This window comes from Nothobranchius furzeri, chromosome 14 (assembly GCF_043380555.1).
Source record: "Nothobranchius furzeri strain GRZ-AD chromosome 14, NfurGRZ-RIMD1, whole genome shotgun sequence".
NCBI lineage: Eukaryota > Metazoa > Chordata > Actinopteri > Cyprinodontiformes > Nothobranchiidae > Nothobranchius > Nothobranchius furzeri.
The window spans coordinates 47,429,405-47,451,030 of NC_091754.1; the positions used below are offsets into that span (position 1 = coordinate 47,429,405).

The 21,626-nt window shown below is 43.9% G+C and overlaps 2 protein-coding genes and 1 long non-coding RNA gene across 5 annotated transcripts in view; 1 reads left to right on the forward strand and 2 right to left on the reverse strand.

Annotated features, from left to right (window-relative positions):
• Positions 1–9,205, reverse strand: part of LOC107380914 (uncharacterized) — a 41,778-nt gene extending 32,573 nt beyond the window's left edge. Inside the window, exon 1 of the mRNA XM_070544398.1 lies at positions 8,669–9,205. Within this exon, the coding sequence (XP_070400499.1) occupies positions 8,669–8,678 (10 nt within the window). The 5' untranslated portion in view covers positions 8,679–9,205. The remainder of the gene's footprint in view (positions 1–8,668) is intronic.
• Positions 9,206–11,756: 2,551 nt separating this feature from the next.
• LOC129155505 (uncharacterized) lies at positions 11,757–13,840 on the forward strand. The gene is made up of 3 exons (XR_008560134.2): positions 11,757–12,140; positions 12,655–12,720; positions 13,456–13,840. It is a non-coding gene; the product is annotated as an uncharacterized lncRNA (long non-coding RNA).
• A 2,454-nt stretch (positions 13,841–16,294) lies between these two features.
• Positions 16,295–21,626, reverse strand: LOC107380904 (uncharacterized). 3 transcript variants are annotated; one of them, XM_015952300.3, is made up of 12 exons: positions 21,582–21,626; positions 19,769–20,304; positions 18,866–19,541; positions 18,597–18,771; positions 18,220–18,515; positions 17,932–18,110; positions 17,603–17,851; positions 17,078–17,455; positions 16,913–16,981; positions 16,756–16,797; positions 16,637–16,659; positions 16,295–16,543 (listed from the first exon to the last, which is right to left on the reverse strand). In XM_015952300.3, exons 2-10 carry the CDS (start codon positions 20,282–20,284, stop codon positions 16,792–16,794), a joined length of 2,544 nt encoding a protein of 847 aa, XP_015807786.1. In that variant the 5' UTR covers positions 20,285–20,304; positions 21,582–21,626; the 3' UTR covers positions 16,295–16,543; positions 16,637–16,659; positions 16,756–16,791. The 3 variants fall into 3 exon arrangements, with proteins under 3 accessions (XP_015807786.1, XP_070400262.1, XP_070400263.1); XM_070544161.1 differs by lacking the exon at positions 21,582–21,626 and adding an exon at positions 20,826–21,506; XM_070544162.1 differs by lacking the exon at positions 21,582–21,626 and having other exon boundaries at positions 17,603–17,809; positions 19,769–20,725.

Here is a 21,626-nt window from a genome sequence, read left to right on the forward strand (position 1 = left end):
AGGTTCCAGTCCTGTGGAAGACATCCTGCCTTGTTCCAGTTCCAAAGAAAGCTCGCCCATCAGTAAATGACGACTACAGACCCGTTGCCCTGACATCCCACATCATGAAGGTCCTGGAGAGACCCCTGTTGGTCCACCTGAATAAGCAAACTAGAACATATCAGGACCCGCTGCAGTTTTCTTATCGCCATGGAGATGGAGTTGAAGATGCCATCATCCAGCTGCTTCAACCAATCCACTGTCATCTGGACAAAGCAGGCAGCACTGTGAGGGTCATGTTCCTTGATTTCTCCAGTGCATTAAACACAATCCAGCCTGATGTACTTTGCCAGAAACTCCAGAAGACACAGGTGGGGGCCTCAACTATCGCCTGGATTAAAGACTACCTGACAAAAAGACCACAGTTTGAGGCTGAAGAACTGCACATCAAACCAGGCCATCAGTAACATTGGAGCACCACAGGGGACTGTACTCTCACCATTCCTTTTCACCCTGTACACCTCAGACTTCCAGTACAAATCAGAGACCTGTCATCTACAGAAATACTCAGATGACTCAGCAGTTGTCGGGTGTATCAGAGACGGACAGGAAGCTGAGTACAGAGAGCTGGTGGAGAGCTTTGTGGCATGGTGTGGAAACAATCATCTGACCTTGAACGTGAACAAAACAAAGGAGATGATTCTAGACTTCAGAAGAAACAGGGTGGAGTCAAACAATGTTTCCATCATGGGAGAAGAAGTAGAGGTGGTTGAGGAATACAAATACCTTGGAGTTCAACTGGACAACAGACTGGACCGGAGAAAGAACAGCAAAGCCGTTTACAAGAAGAGGCACAGCAGACTGCGCTTCTTGACGACGCTTAGGTCCTTCAATGTCTGTAGCAAGATGCTGCAGATCTTCTACAAGTCTGTTGTTGAGAGTGTAATCTCTCCAGCCATCGTCTGTTGGGGTAGCAGCATCAGAAGCAGGGACCTGAAAAGGCTCAACAGCCTAATAAAAAAGGCTGGTTCTGTTCTGGGGACAACTGTGGAACCACTGGAGGAGATAATGCAAAGAAGGATTCTCCAGCGAATCAAGAAAATTATGGACAACCCTGAGCATTCTCTTCACAAGACTGTCCGACAACGGAAGAGTGTCTTCAGTCAGAGGCTTCTTCAGTTTCGCTGCAACACTGACCGCTACTGGAGATCCTTCCTGCCAACAGCCATTGTAATATACAACAACTCTTTGATGACTTGATTATTATTATTATTCTGAGCTACTACAGCAATCAATTTTCCTCTGAGATTAATAAAGTATTTTTGAATTGAATTGGATGCCTTTTGATGTCTCCATCTTAACTGTTTTAACTAGCTATTTGCCTCCCCCTACAGCTCAAGAGAAGAAAGAAGACCAAGGACTCTCTTCTCTTTAAATAATAAGCAAATACCTTTGTTAGTCGAAATAATCATGTAAAGCTCAGTGTTAAATCAATCTGTGAAATGAGAATATTAATTACTTGGTATTATAATCCTATGATAGTATTTTAATAAGTAATATAACTTTTAAACTAAACACTAGACTGATTTCACGTAATGTTAAAAATCACATGACACATTCCTTTGTCTCTCCAATCAGAGCTTTCCTTTCTGAAGCATGGCTAATCTGTGCGGTGTTTATATTTGTTGTCCAATTCTGATTCGACCATGAATCAAAACATCTGAATTATAAAACTAACTCCCACGTCATCCTTAAGTCAGTTCAAACGTTCTAGAGTTGCGAGCCGGTCACTCGTAACTTTTTAACCACAAAGAACCTAACGACAAGCTGGAAAATAAACCTGTTGCAAGCTCCACCTAACGCAATGCTCCTTCAGAGTAAAAGCTTAACTCACTGACCCTTCAGGGTCCCGCTGACGCTGTGAACAACTGCCGCGTACCTGGGGGCAATCCCAAGTCTGTCGTGCCGTACACTGTTTCACCGGCTCCGGTACCAAAGGGGGTTAGAGAACCTGGCATTCTGAATCTACAAGGAGGTCTCCACAAGGGTATGCAGAATGGCAAGATAGCGTCTGAATGTGGTTTTTGAAACTCCGACTATAGTTTAGAGCAAAACATTCGCTCCCACACAGAACGAATGCTTCTCCGGAAACGAGAGTTCTGATAACAACATTCCACATTTACACCATCTATTTTGCCTCATTCACAACCTAGATCCATTCATCACATAGTGTTTAAAGTTAGAGTTAGCCTTGTTTTAAATTGTTTAGAAATAAATCTTCTTAAACTTTAAAACTTGTCTCTCTCTCTCTTTTGACTCTGGGTTATTACGAAGTGTTACCTAATCCCTGCAATAAAAAGTTCCGATCTTCTGTTTAAAGGTAGTGTTCAAAGTAGGGCTGTAGCGAAGCCTCGACGAAGTCGACGGCTCGATTCTAAAAATTTGTCGACGTCAGATCCGGAAGTCGACGCACCGCGCCCACTTGTTGCATCCCCAGGAGTTTGTAAATAGAGGAGGAATCTGCCTGTTTTTCCTCTAGTTCGCCCTATTCTCCGCCTTCACTAACATCTCCGCCAAATACCGAAGACCCGGAACAATGTCTGTCCACTACTAGATTATTTTCCTGTTTTGCCCCTTCGTCTCCCGGCAACGGACAACAACTTCCGGGGTCAGATGCGCTGCTTCGTGTCTATCGCAGATGTAGAAAATCACCGGGAGCGCTTCTCCCTTCATTAAGGAGCTTCTTTCAGACACGAGGAGAGCTGTTTTGGTGGTAGCAGTCTCTCCTCCGTGCTGGTCTGTTTGCTGCTGGGTGTTTTTGGTTTATTTAAACTTGGTAACTTGAACTTAATGTTGGTAAAGCTACTGTTAGCATCTTCGCTAACAGCTTCTTGCGTTGGGATAAGCTGTTACGTTTTGGTTTAGAGTTCATCTTTTTTGTGGTGTAGATCTCCCTTTTATTACATTTAGAGTGTTGTGGGTTTTCGGTTTAGTGTAAAATATCACCTGAGTTTGGTTTAACCCGTAAGACCACTCGCCTCACGCACATAAGTGACCAAAACAAAGCAGCATGGAGACACTCCATCTTCTACCACCTCTCAGGCAGCAGCCTGCACTCCCAAGTTCTACATGTCACCAGAACATAACCAACCGCAACACAATAAAAGCAGTGTTATACAAAATGGAAGGCCTGTAGTGTTTATTCTCTTACAGTAAGAATTTATCCATTTTTTTGAGGAATTTATTTGAGATTTTCTGGTTTTTGTTAATTGTGCAATAGAAAAATAATCATTAGATTAATTTTCTAAATAGTCATTAGAATAGTCGACTATTCGATAAAATAATCGTCAGAATAATCGTTTTAAAAATAATCGTTTACCCCCAGCCCTAGTTCAAAGATACATCAAATTGATTCCATATTTTCTATGGAATCTCACCTTTGATGGTTTCCTACGTAAGATGCAACTATTGATCCACTACATATTTGGCGTGCCAGCCCGTTTATTTGTACATTTTGACACTTCGTGTTGACTTTGAGTCATTTTAACTATCAAAACACTCAAAATTTATTTAAATTTTGATGTTTCTGGTTGAAAAGAGGCAATACCATAATCAGCCACTAGAGTGCAGTCGACCTCCATTTAACTCACTAAAAGGGGGTGACACCAGTCACCTCCAACAGGAGGCGCTGATTCATCTCTTCACCTAAGCCTGACTCATCATTAGCTCTAGGAGCCATATTGGTTTTCTCTAGCAACAGCTCAGAAGCATGGGTTTGTTCCTGCAGTCATTTTTTTAAATTATTATTTTATGTCTTTTCTGAGTGTATTTGTGAGCACTGTGTACTGTTCTTGTGTAACTGGAGTTTACTCCCCAGAAGCTTAGCTTCCCCGGTTGCCGTTAGATCCACGGTGACCAGCCCCGTTAGCTTGACGTTAGCATTGAGGTGCTGAGTCTTTATAAGTAAACGGAAGAGCACGCTGCAGCACGAACTGTACACGTGATTTGTCCGAAAATTAACACGAACGCCTTACGAAGGTTCAGTTATTCGGGCGGGTCAGTTCTACGAGAATTAGACCATAATAACCTGGTTGGCTACCAGGCCTGCTAGCTTAGCACAGCCTTAGGCTGCTAACTAGTTTTCAGTTCGACAGCCGGGTGTCGCGGACTCGGACAATTTGTCAACCGACTGACGCAGCGATTCTGTCTTAAAATCCGCTTTTTCCGAAGGGATAAAGCTCCACTCCGGTGGAGCAGATTTAAGCAGCGTTTTTAACACTTAAAATTCTTTTGAAAAAAATAAAAAATTCACTTTTGATTTTAATAATGTCTGAGGAAGAACAACTGTGTTTTCCTTCTGTGGGTAGACAAGTTATTGACGCTGTAACAGCATGTGTAGGTTTTACCAGCATGACTGTTCATGGTTTTGATGACAACCTGCAGAATTGTTCAGTTACTGAGCTGACAAGTATGCTGATAACACACTTGGAAAATTAGCCTAAAGAGGGTGAGAAAGTGAAGCCAGCTGCCCGCACAGAGAACCTGGTGGGATTTGCTGTTCTACTAGCTCATCTCTGGGACAAAGAAGTTACTGCCCATGTGGAAGCACAAGGTGTAATGCGGTCACTTTCTGACCAACAGCAAAACAGAGGAGCCTGTGGTTCTGACTTTGACCAGGAACAACACAGCAAGGAGGAGATGGAAGCTCGGAAAGGGCTGAACAAAGCCCTGACTGAAAATGCAAATTTGTTGCATAACAAGATCCAGATGGAGCTGTAGCGAAATGAATGGCCTCATATTTGTGACCCAAGGGTCACACTTCCCCAGCTAGGTCGAGCTGGGTCAAGCTGTAACTTTTGTTCCACAGATTATCCATCACAGGAGCCGTGCAGTCTGCTAAACACCATCTTTTATCTGTTTGCTGTTCCTCCGCAAGATGAAGGACACTTCAAGATTTTAAAATAATAATTTTAATAAACTCTTTTTACTGTTTATTACAAGCTTTATTATAATCATCATAAATAATCATCATGGTTCATTATAAATGCATTTAATTACTGAAATGACTTATTATTCTTTGGGTTAATAATTATTATTTATGAAAATCAGTAATGTTTGATCAGTAACCAGAAGGTCATTTGCACGTGTACTCATCATGCAGAACTGAATCCAGGGTAAAGTTAACTTGCTCTCACATGTCTTTGCTCCATAACAACAAGCTTTCTGACGCTGAGAGGGCGTGTCCTGAGGTTTTGTTAAAACCAAAATCTCCGCAGCTCAAGTTCAGTTCTTGAACCAAGCAGATACTCTCGTGGCGACGAGTCTCATGAGGACGAGGGTCGGCCGCCTGAAGCCTCCACTAAGCTGTTATGTCACGCCGATAGAATTGCTCCGAATAAACACACTTGTAACCAGCTAACCAAAACTCCTTCAGAGTTATTGATTTTGAGACGCAAAGAGTTTCATCAGTCGTTGTGACCTGGAGACATCTCAGGACCGATTTGAGTTGCACCGAGGTCCTTCTACCAACCTCGTGCCCAGAGGACATCATCTCCACCTGACATCTCGGATCCACCAGAGGGTCTCCTGAACTGGGTGAGGTAGACACTTTCTGACAGATGGCGTCTGTATGCTGTTATCTCTAAGAAACAACTCAGTTAGCTGCAAAACAATATTTTCCACCCAGAACTGTTTCTCCCTCTGAAAGAAATCTTCTGAGATATCATCCACGCATCCAACACACGCCTTCCATTTTAGTTTTCCATTCAGACACAGGTTTGCTTTTAATAACAAGTTTTAATATCAAAGCTGTTACAAATTGTCATTTTTAAATTGTCATTTCAATTGTCATCTTTAAAATTGTTAGTAATGAATTCTTAACTTTTTAAACCTGACTCTTCTTTGAAATGAAACACAGAATGGTGTATATTTGGTTACTGAATAAGCAACGATTCCATTAAGTCTTCTGTTTAATGAATAAACTTTTGCTATTAATTTAAATATCTTAAATTAAAAATTTATCTTTGGATTAAATATAGACCAAGCCCGTTGGCATATGAACTTCTATCGATTATATAAACATCCTAGATATATATATATATGATATATGCTTCATTTGCTAACTTGTTTGATCTTTCGCAGAATTTAAAAAAGCTGATAGCAAACAGCATTAATTCTAGGATGTAGATTGTCTACGCTACAGAGCATCAAGTTGCTACCTTGGAGGATGAGAAATGTGCTTTAAAGGTTGATGCCATTAACTTTGCAGCTCAGGTATGTAACCGAGAAATGGAAATTGAGGTTTTAAAATGACAGATTTCTGCGCTTAAAGGAGAAAGGGGGCCCCCTTTACTCCACCGGTCTCAACCTGATACAGCCCCATCTCAACCTCCTCCAACTCCATCACCTCCTCCACTTCCTTCATTTCCTCCACCTCCAGCTACTGCTCCATCGGCTGCTATTGCTGCTAGTGGGGCTGCACCTGCTGCTGCTGTGGTGGGACTAGCTCCTCAGCTAACCCTGGCTTCTCAGCCAGGCCAGTTTGCTCCACCTCCAGCTAATCCATATGTGCCTGCAGCCCAGCCACACTTTCCAGCTGCACAACGATACCCTCCTGCTGCACCTTCTGGTGCTGCTGCAATGGTTGCGCCAGCTTTCCAGCCAGCCCAACTATGGCTGACATCTACAGGATGTCCCGTAGTGTCAAGAAATTCAACCCTCGACCAGGTAATTCATACCCGGTTGACACATACTTGAGTGACCTCCGGCATCACTTTCAGCGATGTCCGGGAATGACCTTGGAGGACAAGATCTTTTTAATAAGGTTAACCTCTGATGTCGTGGGTTCGCTCATTGATCGCAAGCATCATGCGATCGTAAATGATTACGACAGGCTGGAAACTGCAATTTGGAAAGAGTACACTTATGATGCTAAGGAGGCTGGTGCACGCTTAGCTTTGTCAGTCAAGCAGGGTCGTGCTGAAGACCCACAAGCCTTCTATCTACGTCTTTTTGATGCATACTTTGGTACGGAATGTAAGGATGGGATGGAAGAGGAAAAAGGTTTCAGGGAGATTTTCCTTGAGAATCTACATGCTCAGTATAGCCCATACATTAAAACCACACCCATGGATAAGCTCAGGAGAATGGCGAGTTGTGCCTTCAGGCCGTTTAAAGACTCAAGTAAGATTTCGCACGCTCCTTCGGTTCTGGCGGTGGGGGCAGACCCCTCCACGCTGCGACTCGGAGGGACTGCATCAGGGACTCATAAAAATAATAACCGCAACAATGGGTCTAAACAACAGGCCCAGAAATCTAATAACAACTCCAAGCCAAAAGGCTTTCCAAATAACGAGCCTCAAAGATCAAACAGACCTCGGACCCCTACACCGGCTGGTGGAGGGGACCCTAAGTCACCACGACTCGGACGCGATAAACATCGTGTTTCTTTTAAAGAAAAAGGGGGATCACCATACTCCTTCAGAAAAGTCACCTTAATAAATCTTCTTAAACTTTAAAACTTGTCTCTCTCTCTTTTGACTCTGGGTTATTATGAAGTGTTACCTAATACATGCAATAAAAAGTTCCGATCTTCTGTTTAAAAGTAGTGTTCAAAGATGTATCAAATTGATTGTATGAGTATAAATGTGCTAACCCGGTCCAGAAACGCAACGTCAACAACTGTTGGCCACTGATTGCCTAGAGATTGGAGTTGCTGGTTGTTCCAGAGCTTACACCCTGCTGCCATTTCCTGGTTGAGAGTCTGACAAAAAGTCCAGAGACTGAGCAGAATGGTCAAGATCACTTGGGCTGTTTACTGATCAACTCGCTATCTTCAACTTAAGTTAAGATCACAAGCGGGTTCAGAAAACGGATGGATGGATGGAAGTACCGTGCACTCACGTTTTGTCACAGAGTTGGTGGCGGGCATCTTAGTTTTAGTCTTTATAATGAAAATGCATTTTAGTTTTAGTCAGTTTTAGTCAACAAAGACTTTTATTAGTTTAACAAAAAATTTAACTGAGCAATAGTCTTTAACGAATGAATGTATAGGTCAGACGTGTACTCTGAGCTACTGGAGCGAGTTTCATACCAAAATTATTTATTTGAGGGCGTTGGAACACAATCTTAGCTGCCCCAGATTTTGGCCAGTAAAACAATCATCCCCAGACTGGTGGGATTTTTTTTACTTTATTGATAATCGCTATACTTTAATTTATTGATGCAGGTCATTGCATCATTAAGTAGATTTTCACAAAACAAACGTTTGATTTTCTTTCCTTAACAGTAAACGGAGCATACAGTCTATTCTACACAATATTTAAATAATAATAAAAAATGTGTTTCATTTATTATTTGAGTTATCAGACCTCCAACTTAGTGTCTATTCGGCCAACGTCCACCTACATAAATGCAATCATGTTTATTAAAAAGTAACTCACCTAGACAAGGTGAAGATGACTAAAGTTTATCCCAGTAAGCAGTTAATGTTCTGGGCTTCACTGTGCCATGGGGCTCTGGTCTGTTTACTGGAGCCATCAGGAGACATAACCTGCACTATAGCGTCTTTCTGAGTCACATGACTACCAGCGCATAACACACACACACACACACACACACACACACACACACACACACACACACACACACACACACACACACACACACACACACACACACACACACACACCTGTATCCATGCTGTCCAGATCCAGATGGTGAAGTAAACACGATGAAGCAGTCCCAGCTGATGGATGATCCTGAAGTGGTAGCAGGTTTTCTTTAGCCGTGTTTAGCTAACAGCTGCAATAGAAACAAAGCAGGAGAGCTGATTAACATGATGCTTCAGAACAACGCAGGAGATTAAAGATCCAACGCTTTGGTTCTGATCAGCTGAGGACAGATCCTGTCTGGAAAAGAGGACCTTTGGTCACCAGAGTTCACGGAGTAGAGCTAACCGCTTTTCCTCCAGAGTCACATTCAGATTCGGGGCTTTTCCGTCGGAGAGCGTGAGCAGGATGGATCAGAGAGCGAGCAGCAGTCCTGCATCATGACCAACTCAGATAGAGGGAACCTCTTCAATCTGATGAAAGCAGCAAAACGAGCGCGTTTCTCAGAGAGGCCAAAGGAACAGCAGCAGATCCAGAGGGCAGGAAGTCTAGAGAAAAGCTTTTCTGACCCATCATCTGATCTTGGAGCTTTAGAGTTGGTAAAAACGTGAGGTGCGTTACCGCCACCTACCGGCTGGAGGGTAAACCGCTCCCCCTCTAAACCAGGGCCAGAATGAAAAACTGAGGAAGTCGTGGGTAAAAACCCATCGTAAAACCCCAAAATATGTGAGAAACTGACTGCAGCTTTATTGTTGAACCTTTTCCTTGACCCATTAAACAGGAAATATATTTGAAATAAAACCCAAAGCAGTGGTGTTTGCTTCTTATTGGTTAGGTTGAAGCTGCTCCTAATGTCAGAAAGTTGCAGAAACATCAGAAGGAATCTGACGAACTCAGTGGAACAACTGATGCTGCTTTTGAAACTCGGCTCCTTTTGAGCTGATTCTGCTATTAAAAGGATGGGAAGCTGCGTACATTTCTAATGTTTCTGCTGGTTTCTGTCAGAAATAACACGTGTGTTCACACCAGCAGCTGCAGCTCCTCATCAGTCAGTCTGCTGCTGGAATCTCAGTCACTTGCTGCAGGAGTTTAGACGTTAAAACTGTCACTTTAAATGGAAATGACGCCACACTTCTACTTGATCTGACAGTGACCGTGGTCCTGACAAGCAGGATCAGTTCTGGGACGGACCTTCCATCATTCTGTAGTTGAGATCTGAAGGCAGCAAAGCTTTGATTCCAGCATTTAGACGGTTTCCAGTTTCAGTCACGTTTCATTTGTTCCACCAGTCTGATCAAGTCAGATTCAACAGTCACACAACATAATTTACATCTTTTTCAGCACTCTGGCCTGCGCACGCCGATATGTTCCGTATTTGATCATTTTTAACGGTGTTGGAGGAATCTGAAGGCGGCGAGTCATTCTGGCAGATTGTAATGGGCCATTCCCATCTGTACCGGGTCGGCCCGGGCCGGGTAGCATAGGTTGTTTACATATCTGGGTGGCCTGGTATTTTTCCGGGCCAACCAAGGCTCATTCTCAGCCCTCTTCTCGAGGGGGTCTGCTTCAGGCCGACCAGGGCCAACACACCCACTGCTGACAGCAAATTCACACCTTCCATTAGAGCAAGCCTCTGATTGGTGGGTAGAATCAGCCCATTCACACCTTCCATTAGAGCAAGCCTCTGATTGGTGGGTAGAATCAGCCCACATAGGCTTAAGACAAGGATGTGTGGAATCAACCGGGCCAAGCTGGGGCCGACTGGGGCTACCCGGCCCGGCCGACCCGGTACAGAAGTGGCAATGGCCCATAAGTAACACCTTGTCTCATGCAGGTGTTCTGACATTGTAAACCTCACACACAGAATATTGTGGACGTAACAAAATAAATCAAGAAATGATTCCCATTCAGGCTATTAACAGTGCGCTGAAGATCTGAAGTTCAGAGTGCGTCTGTCAGAGGTCAGACGCATTCCAGCGGAACCACGGCTCACGGGTGCACAAGTGAGCACATCTGGGCTGGGCAGAAGTAATTTTACAACATTGGTTTAAATAGCGCCAATAACGAGACGCGGTGACTGGAGCGGCTCATGGAGCTGTGCCGCGCGTGCACACACAGATTCAATAAGTGTGCACGCTGTGCAATATCTTAATTTGACCTGGAATGAAAAATATTGTTATAAAACCTCTTAAAAGTTTTTATCACAGAGGAGGCAGCGTTCATTTCTGCCTTCAGTCTGACGGCGCGCCGGTGTTCTGTCGACACAGGCGGCTGCCTGGGGGCCATCTGATGGATAGGGCGCAAAAAAAAAAAAACGTTAATTAAATTTATGTTTGTTATATGAAATGCACTCTCTACATACTCAAAATTCCCCTCTGAAATGACATGAAATTAAAACATCAATATTTAAATTCTAATAATCTGGCTACATGACGAGCTCCCGCTTGGGCCACCGCTCCGAAGCATTTGTTAAAGAGCAAGTAACGTCTAAATTAACTTTTTTTTGCTGATGAACTGAATAAATGAGTGTCTATTAGTGTTTTAAATGTGTGCATTCTTTATTTTAGCATTTTGGTGCATTTTCTTTAAAAATTAAAAATTCTGTCTAAAAACCACAGTAATGCGCCACCTTCAGCTGAAAACATAGAGTCATTTTGAATAAATTTTAGCCAATGGCTAAAGAGTAAGATACTACTACGTAAACCAGTAGAGTACTACGTAGCAGCTCCGTGCCAAAGTTATAAAAGCAACGAGAGTCTCGGCCACGCCCTGTGGCGAGTGGGAGTTGGATTTGCAAGCGAGCGTAGGAGGTCAGCGGTAGTTCAGCATTAGCATATAGCATTAGCATATCCTAGTCTTAGCATATCCTTTAGTGTTATAAATACTTATTTAGTGTTAGATTTGGCTGTTGGATATTGTAGTTGAGTTAGTGTTTGGCTGTTAGTGTAATTGGGAAAGTATTTCGGGTTTAGTGCTCCATATCGTCTTAGTATTGGTGAGTAGGTGTAGTGTAGTATGCTTGCGGTGACTCTGTGGGCATTTTACCCGCGATTCTGCACGTCTCCGTTTGAAGAGGGAGGCTGTGCCCACCGTGGCTCCTCCGCGATTTAGATGCAGCCCACGGACTCTGCTCCCCCACCACGGCGGGCTCCAGTCTGAGGTGAGTACGCTAAATAAACGTTTTAACATCTTCTAAAGACAATTCCCTACCTAAATGCAAAGTCTGAGAGACATGGTTCACTTCCTTTAGCTAGTCAGTCGGCAATTCTGCAACAGTGGCTCTAACTGACGCAGCACTTGACAGACAGCATTACAGCGTGAAATCCAGCTTGTGAACAGGTTCTGTGAGGAATTCTGTTCAGGAGGTCTCCTTTCAGGCTCTCCACATCATATGTGCCGTAGTCACGTGCGTGGTTAGCACTGTGGGACATCCTGTTGTCGTTGCGTTGAAACTTTTGATATCTTTTATGATGAAAAGAACACCTAAGCCATCGGGATCAGCATTCTGGAAGTGAAGGAAGGAAGAAGAAAATAAACGGGCCCAAAGCAGAGGTATGTAGACTTTATAAATTTGGCAAAGGAACTTTTTGTGTTAGCATTGTAGCTAACTGCCTCTCCTGCCACGGATGGACCCTCGCTAGCTGTTTACATACACAATACAGTATCCCATAACTTTAACCAATTAATTTTACTTTTGAATCGTTGTGTCCAGATGCTATGAGACAATATCTGCAGCCACACAGGCACCTGTTGACACCGGGGGGGGGGGGGCGGGACTGTCTTTACACCTGTTGAGTCTCACTGTGATGATGAAGAATGTAAGATTTTTTACTGGTTTTTGGAGTATGATTGCAGCCTTTTTATGAGCCTTGTTTCAAATTTTAAGTACGCCTACAATATGAATATAATATTTTCATATCAGAAGAACGTTAGGTGTGGGTGTAGCAAATTTTCAACTTTGTCCGACACATCGGGCGGGCGGCACCGCCGCGGCCGTGGCGGGGAGTGAGAACTGCCTAAACACAGCATGACATCTTATACCGTCTCTTTCTTGTTTATGCTGCAGCGTCTTCTATCCAGGCATCACGCAGCAGCACATTTACTGAGCTACAATCTCAGCATCTAGAACCAGGTGAGTAAGTTACTTGTTAGGCTATTTGTAATCAGTAGTAGAAACGGACTTTTTCAAATTAAACGGCTTATCACATATATCGATATGCAAAATTAATTTATTTAAATCCACACCATTGTTTTTGGCACAATCAGTGCAGCGTTGATTTAGCATTGAGAATAATAAATAATCTGAACATGCACATCTGAAATTGTCTCCTTAAGATGTTATTAGGCTGTAAATTTGTAAAAAAGGATGGACATTAGTTTTTGTGACATTAGTGAGTCATCTTCAGGGCAGAAAGGTTTATGCCCTGAAGAAGGTCGTACAGAAACGCGTCGGTGTTTCCATGTTTAATAAATGAAATCCTCAGAGTGCCTCAGATCACCGGTTCTTCTTCCTCTTATTCTAAATTTATTTGATGCTGAAGAGCACCTGAGAGTGAGACATACATTTTTTCAAATATTCCCCATGGATGCACTCACTTCCACCTGTTTTTGATCATTTTATTCAGGTTTTCATAGAACAGATTTAAAAAAAGATCAATAAAATAAAAAGTCCAGTAACATTAAAAATAATGAAAAGCATCACTGCACATGACTGAGGAATATTGAACATGAAAGTGGCACTGTTCTTAAGTAATTCATGCATCAGAGGGTTAAGTTGCTGTGTGTGTGTGTGTGTGTGTGTGTGTGTGTGTGTGTGTGTGTGTGTGTGTGTGTGTGTGTGTGTGTGTGTGTGTGTGTGTTCTCACAGAAAAAGAACCCAACACCAGCAGACTCCGTGCTCCAATCCAACAGCCTGAAGAGACGCCATCATCAGCTTCAACAGATGTCTGTGAACATGTATGAGCTGCTGGCCCCATGGATCCTGCTGACTGGCCACAGCAGTTGAAGAAAATGGAAAGTAGAACTTTCTTTATGATGACACTTAGATATTTGAGTTTTGCTTTTGATTGCACAGTTTAATGCTGCTTTTGATTTTGCATCCTCCAATGACATTTGCACAACATTTTGAGTTGTTGGTTATTGTAATATTCTCAGGTTACTTATCTTTCAAGCTTACATTTATTGTTCAGGCTGTTGACTTTAAAGAGTTGCTGTGTGAATATTTAAAATAAAAAATTAGTAACCAAGGAATAACTGTGGAGTTGCTTTTTCCAATGTGCGGATCGCAGATTCAGCCACACCATAAAACAGCAATAAGTCGGTCTGAGGCAAAAGTGAACCTCATGGCTTTTCCATCTTTTCCCATATAGACATTTGATTACGCACAAGTAGGTGATCAGCTCAGGTTTACGCAGAACAGAAGGAAGGAGAGCGCTCTGGCCGCACAGGTTAAACGTTCCTACTTTAAGAAAACTGTGAAATTGCATTGTTTATGTGCTACCTGGGCACTCTAAATATTTATTTAAAATTAAATCAAAGGAAACTGTAATGGTATTGAATGTTTATTAATTACTATTGAAAAAATGAAAGTGATGGGGGAAAAAGGCCGTTTAGCTGTTTAGCTTGACGTCTGATATACACACACACACACACACACACACACACACACACACACACACACACACACACACACACATATATATATATATATATATATATTAATTAACGCGTTAAAGTCCCGGCCCTATATAGGGCCGGGACTTTAACGCGTTAATTACGATTAATTAATTAGAAAAAAATAACGCGTTAAAAAAATTAACGCATTTAATCGCAGCTTGCATTTCAAGCACGGCGGAACCTTTGTCATTGCACGTTTTCCTCGTAGACCGAATATCACTGACGCACACAACAATGCACAGTGGCTAATGGCTACTAAAACGAAATAAAAACAGAAAGAAGTTGCCTTGCTTGGACTGATGCAGGATTTAGGAAACACATCCGCCTCTTTTCTTAACTTGGAAAATAAAAACTTCCAGACAACAACGGAGTCCGTGTCGCGGACATTTTTCAGAGATCATCTCTGCTGCGGCTGCCCGCCCGGTGGCACCGGAAACTTTACAAAAGTTGCGGTAAGCTATATTTTTAACATTTACGTAACATCTGTGCAGCGCTGAAAGCACTAGACAATAATTCTGTGCCCTAACAGTAGTTTATGAAAGTAGGCAGAAAAACGAGAGGCACCTGGCTGCCGCTGGGAGAACGCTCCGTGTTCTCACTACTCTAAACAATCACAAACAACGTGTCTTAAAGTTGAAAACAGAAGTTTAAGTTAAAACAGAAATACTCTGAAAATTTTCTGATGATTTTCTAAACAATTCTGTCGGGGAATTCTATGTTTCTGAGACGAGTCGCTGTCTAAACATCACATGCATTACTATCAGGGGCAGCAAGGAACGAGGAAGTTGTGATCAGGCTGGAGACCACACCAGATTCGCTGCTGCAGGTGTGAATCTGCGGGTCTGCAGCATCCCCTTATTAACGTGACAGCAGAACTTCCCATGTAAGGAAGGTCCGCTCACCTGTTCGTCAGATCATTATTTCCTCGCCATGATCTTTTATCTTCCCATCAACCTCCAGTCATCCAACTGGAACCAGTTAGTGTTCCTGATCATTCTCAGAATATGCCATGCCTGCTCTGGTGTTAAAAGTTAGTACATTTAAGTCCTAGATCATATCTGTGCCTGTTCTACTGTCATTTTGAAGGATTATTATTTATGTGTTTTTACTATATTATGAGCAGAAATGCTAATAAAATCTCCCAATTATACAAACAAGTGAAACTGGAAAAATTAGAATCTGGTGCAAAGTCAAATTAATTTCAGTCATTCAACTAGACAGAGAGACTATTTAAAGGCTCAGGAACCATTTGCAGGTGTTTTCTAGTTGTAATTATAAATTTTAGTTGATTTGGGTTTTGTTTCATATCACACAGTGACATGTGAATAACTAAAATGCATTTTATTAAAAGCTTTAGTTTACAGTAATAACCATGTCTAATGTTTGATTCTCTGTCTCATAATTTTAATTAAAAGTTTTACTTTGAGAGCGTATTTTCCTGAACGATTAAAATGTGATTAATCGAGATTAATTAATTACAAAGCCTGTAATTAATTAGATTAATTTTTTTAATCAAGTCCCAGCCCTAATATATATATATATATAGCCATGCCCTGATGTGGGGGCTGGGGGGTGCGTCGACTTGGTCGGGACATAGAAGGGGGTGCGCGGCTAAATAAGTTTGGGAACCACTGGACTAAATAATACACTAAATAATACATTTATTTAGTCTGGCTTGCCAGTCTACTACATTTGTCCATAAAATGGCAAATGGTAGCCATTTTCCCTACATTTGCCTGGCAAACGGCAAATTATTGCCATTTTCCCTACACTTATCCATCAAATGGCAGATCATTGCCATTTTCACTACATTTGTTTGGACAATGACAGTCATTTTCTTTACATTTGTATGTAAAATGACAAATTTCTGCCATTTTGTTGGCATTTGTTAAGCAAATGGCAAATAATTGCTACTTTACCTACATTTGTAGGGAAAATGTCAAACGTTTGCCATTTAACCTACATTATAATGGAAAAGGTCAAAGTGTAGTAAATGACTGGTAAGTGAGTGTGAAAAACCAAACCGAATGTTTTCAAACACTGCTTTATTAGCAAAGACAAGTACTAAAAAACAAACCAAACAAAATCTGACAATGGCATAAGCATGATAAAAAAAAAAGTGCAACAGGCTGTAATCTAACTAAATGAAATGTAAATTATTGTCAAACACAGCTACAAAGAAACCTTGTACTTAAAACGGAGCATCCGCCTTGCCTGGTCCTTCTTTTACTTGGCTGTAATTTTAAGCGGGCTCAGGACCACCCTGGATACTGACGCCGCTGTGTGTAGGAAAACAGAAGCCATTGATTAGTTATTTCCAAATAGGAAAACAGAAAATGATCAAAAATATGAAATTAACAATTAACACTAACTTGGGCCTTCGTCTGGTTCTTAGCTGTGTGCGATCATGCAAAAGATACATGAAAAGATTCAAGTTTAGAAATGACAATACAGCTCAGTGACAGATTAATCATTTCTCAATTGTACTTACAGATGGCCCCAGGGACGGCTCAGGCTCCTCTGGTTGTCAAGCCTTACGGTGGAACACAATAGTGATAAAGTCATCATCATAAAGCAGCCTTCAAGGTTAACAGCCAGAAGCAACTGAACCCAGGATCAGGTCTGCAATGGCGACTGAAAGAACTCACCTCAGAAGGTTCGACTGTCAGCTCTGGGGCGATCGGCTCCGGCTGTGCACCTTGGACAGGTGTGCTTTGCTGAAGAAAGAACACATAACGCAATGATCATAAAGCTGTGAGGGAGGGTCACAGCGCTCAACAACACACATCTGTTCAGAGTGTGAATGAACTTACACCAGGATGGTTGTCGTCTTCTTCGTCCTCCGCAGACTCAGAGCTACCACTCTCCTGGTAGCTGACGTGCCCTTCCGACGCTGTTTCTGTCGGGGTTTTCTCCCGCCGCTGGGCCTTCCTACGTGGAGGGAGCTGAGAAGTGAGGCCGGAGGTGTCCACAGTTCCGGGAACACTTTGTGATGTGAACGGTATGTCAAAAGGAGCCGGGGCCTCCCGGGTAGAGCCCTGGGTAGATGTGGCCTCTTCAAACATGTCCCGCATGGCGGCGCACTTCACCGGGTCCAAAAAGACAGTGTAAAATTTGTCCGCCGTGCGAACGTCGTGGCACATGGCCGCAGATATTAATTCACGGACCTGGGGTATGTGCCTTTCCTTAGCCTGAAGCAAAGAAGAGACATATGAAAATTGCAGTGAGTGTTTTTGTCTTTAGTCCAGCAAAGAACTTGTTAGCTGGGGTTCTTTAAGAGCTGTTGTACACAAAGTGCGACATAAAGAGTGATCCGTCAATGCTGGTAAACAACTCACATGTGATGCTATGGCGGTCCTGAGGTCCGTGAAGGTGGGCTTCCCTGAGAGCCCCATCTCCTCCCACGCCGTCTGCAGAAAGTGGACCAGGTTCTTATTAGGCTGTGCCGTAGCTCCAAAGAACACCAGGTCCCCTTCCGGCTTCAGCTTCTGTCTTACGGCCAGCCACCTCTCCATCCAGGCGAACTCATCAGGCTTCAGGAAGACCTGCGCATATCCAAAAAACCTGTTGGTTTTGTGGTGTGCGATCTGCAACAGAGTACACCTTGGGGTTAAACTTGCGAGAAACAAGGCCCAAAGCAAAGACAAAGGAGTGTTTTTCTACTCACGTTGATGACAAAGCCGGGGCTATCCTCTTTGGCCTTCTTGCGGGCATTCGTCACCTCCTTCACCGTCATGTTGGAGATGACGCCCGTCCTGTGGCCGTAGATTGAGGAGATGAATGCCGCCAAGAACCCGAAGAACCGGTAGCGGACTTTGTGGTCCGTCGGTTCCTTCTCCAGACGTTCTGTGAAGATCAAACACAAGTGAGCTCTGTTTAACATCTCCGCTCGACAGAACCTGTCACCCATCGTTACATCCTCCGAAGCGTAAACACCAACATCACCGATTCTTACCCAGCAGCTGAGGAATAGCTTCACGGCAGCGCTGCTGGCAGAGGTTGAGGTCGGCCACGGAGATGACCCGCATCTGCTTGGCCTCCTTCACCTTCATCTGGTGCATGCCCACGTCTCTTAGGAGAGGAGAGATGCACTGCAAAATGGAACGCAGCACTGCCGTAATCTGCGACCCCTTCAGCCGGCAATTACGTGGCGGTGTTTCTTTAAAGTAGCGGAAGAAGGAATAAACGTTCCTGAGGTAGAAGGTGACGGTGGTCACCTTCTTCCCGCACCTCTTTAGGTGACCAACCCACCTGAAGAGAACATAACAAAAATAGCTCAACACTTTTGTTTTTCTATGTGATTTTGGCTAACTGCAGGTGATGTACACTTACTCCATGATGCGCTCCGTCCGTGTCAGGAAGCTCCAGTCCCACAGCCGAAGGGCCCCCACCGCCATGAAGTTAAGGAACCTCCTGATCCTCATGACCTTGGAGGCCACGTTGTCTATATGTTTTTTGGACTGGTGTAACCCTCGGAGGAAAGTCCGATAGTCGTCCAGGTAATCTTCTGTGGAGAAATGTTCACATAGCAGTTAAGAAGTATGAATCCTTGGGAAGAACATTCATCAAGACGTGAGGTAAACAGACATATGAAAACTAACCCATTGCTGAGGAGAAGCCTGACAGCAGCGAGGCGGGACTCTGGCGAGGTGTCTTTCCCCCCTTGCGTGGCGGCTGGGACTCCTCGGGGGACTCCTCTGGTGACGGGCTGCCACCGGTGTGGCGTGTTTTATGGATCCTCTTGGCCGGCGGAGGAGAGTCCGGTCCTTCCCTCCGGCCAGAGGAGGGGGCCACGCTGCCGGCCAGTCTTTTCTCTGACTCCAAAGAAACCGGGGGCGTTTTATGTTTGGATGGGTGGCGGGACGGTGATGGTGGTGGGGAAGGTGATGGTGATAATTGCCAGGGTGGTGATGGTGATAATTGCCAGGGTGGTGATGGTGGTGGTGGTGGGGAGGGTGATGGTGATAATTGCCAGGGTGGTGATGGTGATAATTGCCAGGGTGGTGATGGTGGTGGCGATTGGCGGGAGGGTGGTGGTGAAGTGGAGGAGGGTGCTGAGGAAGATGATGTTGGCGAGGAAGGTGGTGATGGGGTGGCCACCCTTCTTCTGGCCTGTCTTTCCTTAGTCCGTCCGGACCGCGGTTCTCCAGCCTGCTTGGAGGGCGGGCGTCTCACAGCTGCATCCGAACGTCCTCCCGGCCGCTGCTTCGGTCCACGTGACGTGGACGGACGGACGTGAACCTGCTCCTCCGGAAGAGGGAGGTTTTTGGTTATTTTCTTAAAAAGAAAAGAAAAAGAATCAAAATGATTATTACATGTCAATGTCACTGTCCAGTTTATTATATAGCACATTTCCAGCAGTCAGAGACAGCACAAAGTGCTGTACACAGACCATCAGAAAAAATTAAATGATAAAACACGTGGTTTAAATGAGCAACTTGATCACGTGCTTGCTGAGTATTATTTCATGACTTAAATCGAATTTATAGGCATGTGTAACTCACACTCCCAGTCCTCCTCTCAAACTTGGCCACCCTCCGGTGGTACAGGCGGAAGGTCTTTCGGAGGTTGTCCAGCTGCAGCTTGACACCCTCGTACTTCCGCTGGAGGGTGATGCAACCCTGACAGTTGGCCTGCGGTTCTGCATCCTCATCAGGCCAGATGTCAGTGTCGTCCTCCTGGTCCAGCTGGCTCACCATGGGAGGGTGAGGGGCAGTGGCCCTGAGGGCTGCCAGCCAGCGGACGGTGACCTTTCTCTGAACCGACTGTACGACACGTTCCATCTGCTCCTTAGTGAGCTCAGGGTGGCAGGTTTCCAGGTGTTTGTCACACCTGGAGGAGTGGTACCGGCAGCCAGGGACGGGGCAGGCCTCGTACCGGTAAAAAACCCTCTTACTTGCCAGCTTCAAAAGAAGCTGACGCTCTTCTGGGTGCACCACCTTGTGGGACCTTTTCAGGTGATGTGAAAGCGCCGCGAAAGGTCGGCCACAGATGGGGCACTTGACATACTTGGACGTCATGATGTCAGTTGTCAGTGTATCTAAGGAAGGGAAATAGAAGAAAGTGTTAATTTTTGACCCTTGTGTGAAGCCACACAGTCACAGAAGTGTCCTTGTCCAATAAATGCTTTGTTCCACACCAAATCCTGTGTAAATACTGGTGTGTGCTCATGTCAAGCTGTCATAAATGTAATAACACAGTGTAACAGCTACACTAGTCCAGAAATACACTAAACAGCTTGGTTTGCCTGCAAAGTCCATCATTTTTAATGCCTGCATAGATAAATGTGCACTTTCAGTATGACTCCTGCATCAACATGTGTAAAAGACACAGGTGGCATGACAGCAATTGCTGTTATTACATGTTTTTTATTATCCTAAAATGTCTATGTCATAAAATGTCTTTTGTCACTGTCTGTTCAGCTTATTAAAAACTTCTAACACTTTTTGAAATGTTATGTATTGTAGTTATTTATATTTATAAAACCTGTAGTTTATCTGTGTGTTGTGCGGCTAAATTCTTCCTATTTTATTAAATGAGATTTATTTGCACTGATTTTACCCCGGCTTTCCACAGGCGCCGTCAGCAGCCGTCAGCAGTGCGAGTCGGCCGCGTCTCAGGAGCAGCATGTCGCGGCCTTTACGCGCCGGTTCTATTTCCTACGCGCGACGCCTCTGAAACGGGTCAATTTAGACATGTTTGGGGAAGGAAAGACAGGAAATCGGACGCGGAAATGGAGAGAAGCACCCGAGATTTTCAGAATAAAGAACGTACTGCTTTCCGGTTGCTTTACTTTTAAAAAAGTTACTAACTGTGCGGCCCCGTGAGAAGTTATCACCTAGCTAGCAGTCTCCTTTGTTTTTCAGGTCCGTATTGGCGATTATAAAACGGACAGAACATAAAACACAAACCATGTTGTAATTTTCTCCTGCTTGTTGTTGTGTTTACTGACGAAGTCACTCGTGTGACTTCGTGCTCTGTCGGTGACAGCTGCCCCCCTGCTGCTTCGCGTCTCGTGGGAAGGGCCAAGCAGCAGCTTACGCGAGCAAGACGTGCTGCTGCAGTAACGTGCTGCTGACGGCTCCCGTGGAAACCCGGGGTTACTGTGAGAAAAGGTCTATTTTATCAGTCTGTTGAGCATATTACAAGGAACTACAACTTTAACATGACAAAGACTACAAAATGACAACCTCTAGTGGCTAAAAACCGTTGCTTTGCTTTAAGAGAACTTCCTGCACATGCTCTATTCACTGTTCACGCTAAAATTGCACTTTAAACCATTTAATTATTAAAGAGCAACGTAGACACGAGGCATACCTGTCGATGAAATCCAAGCGAGAGGTCAGTGGGCGGTCACTGGGC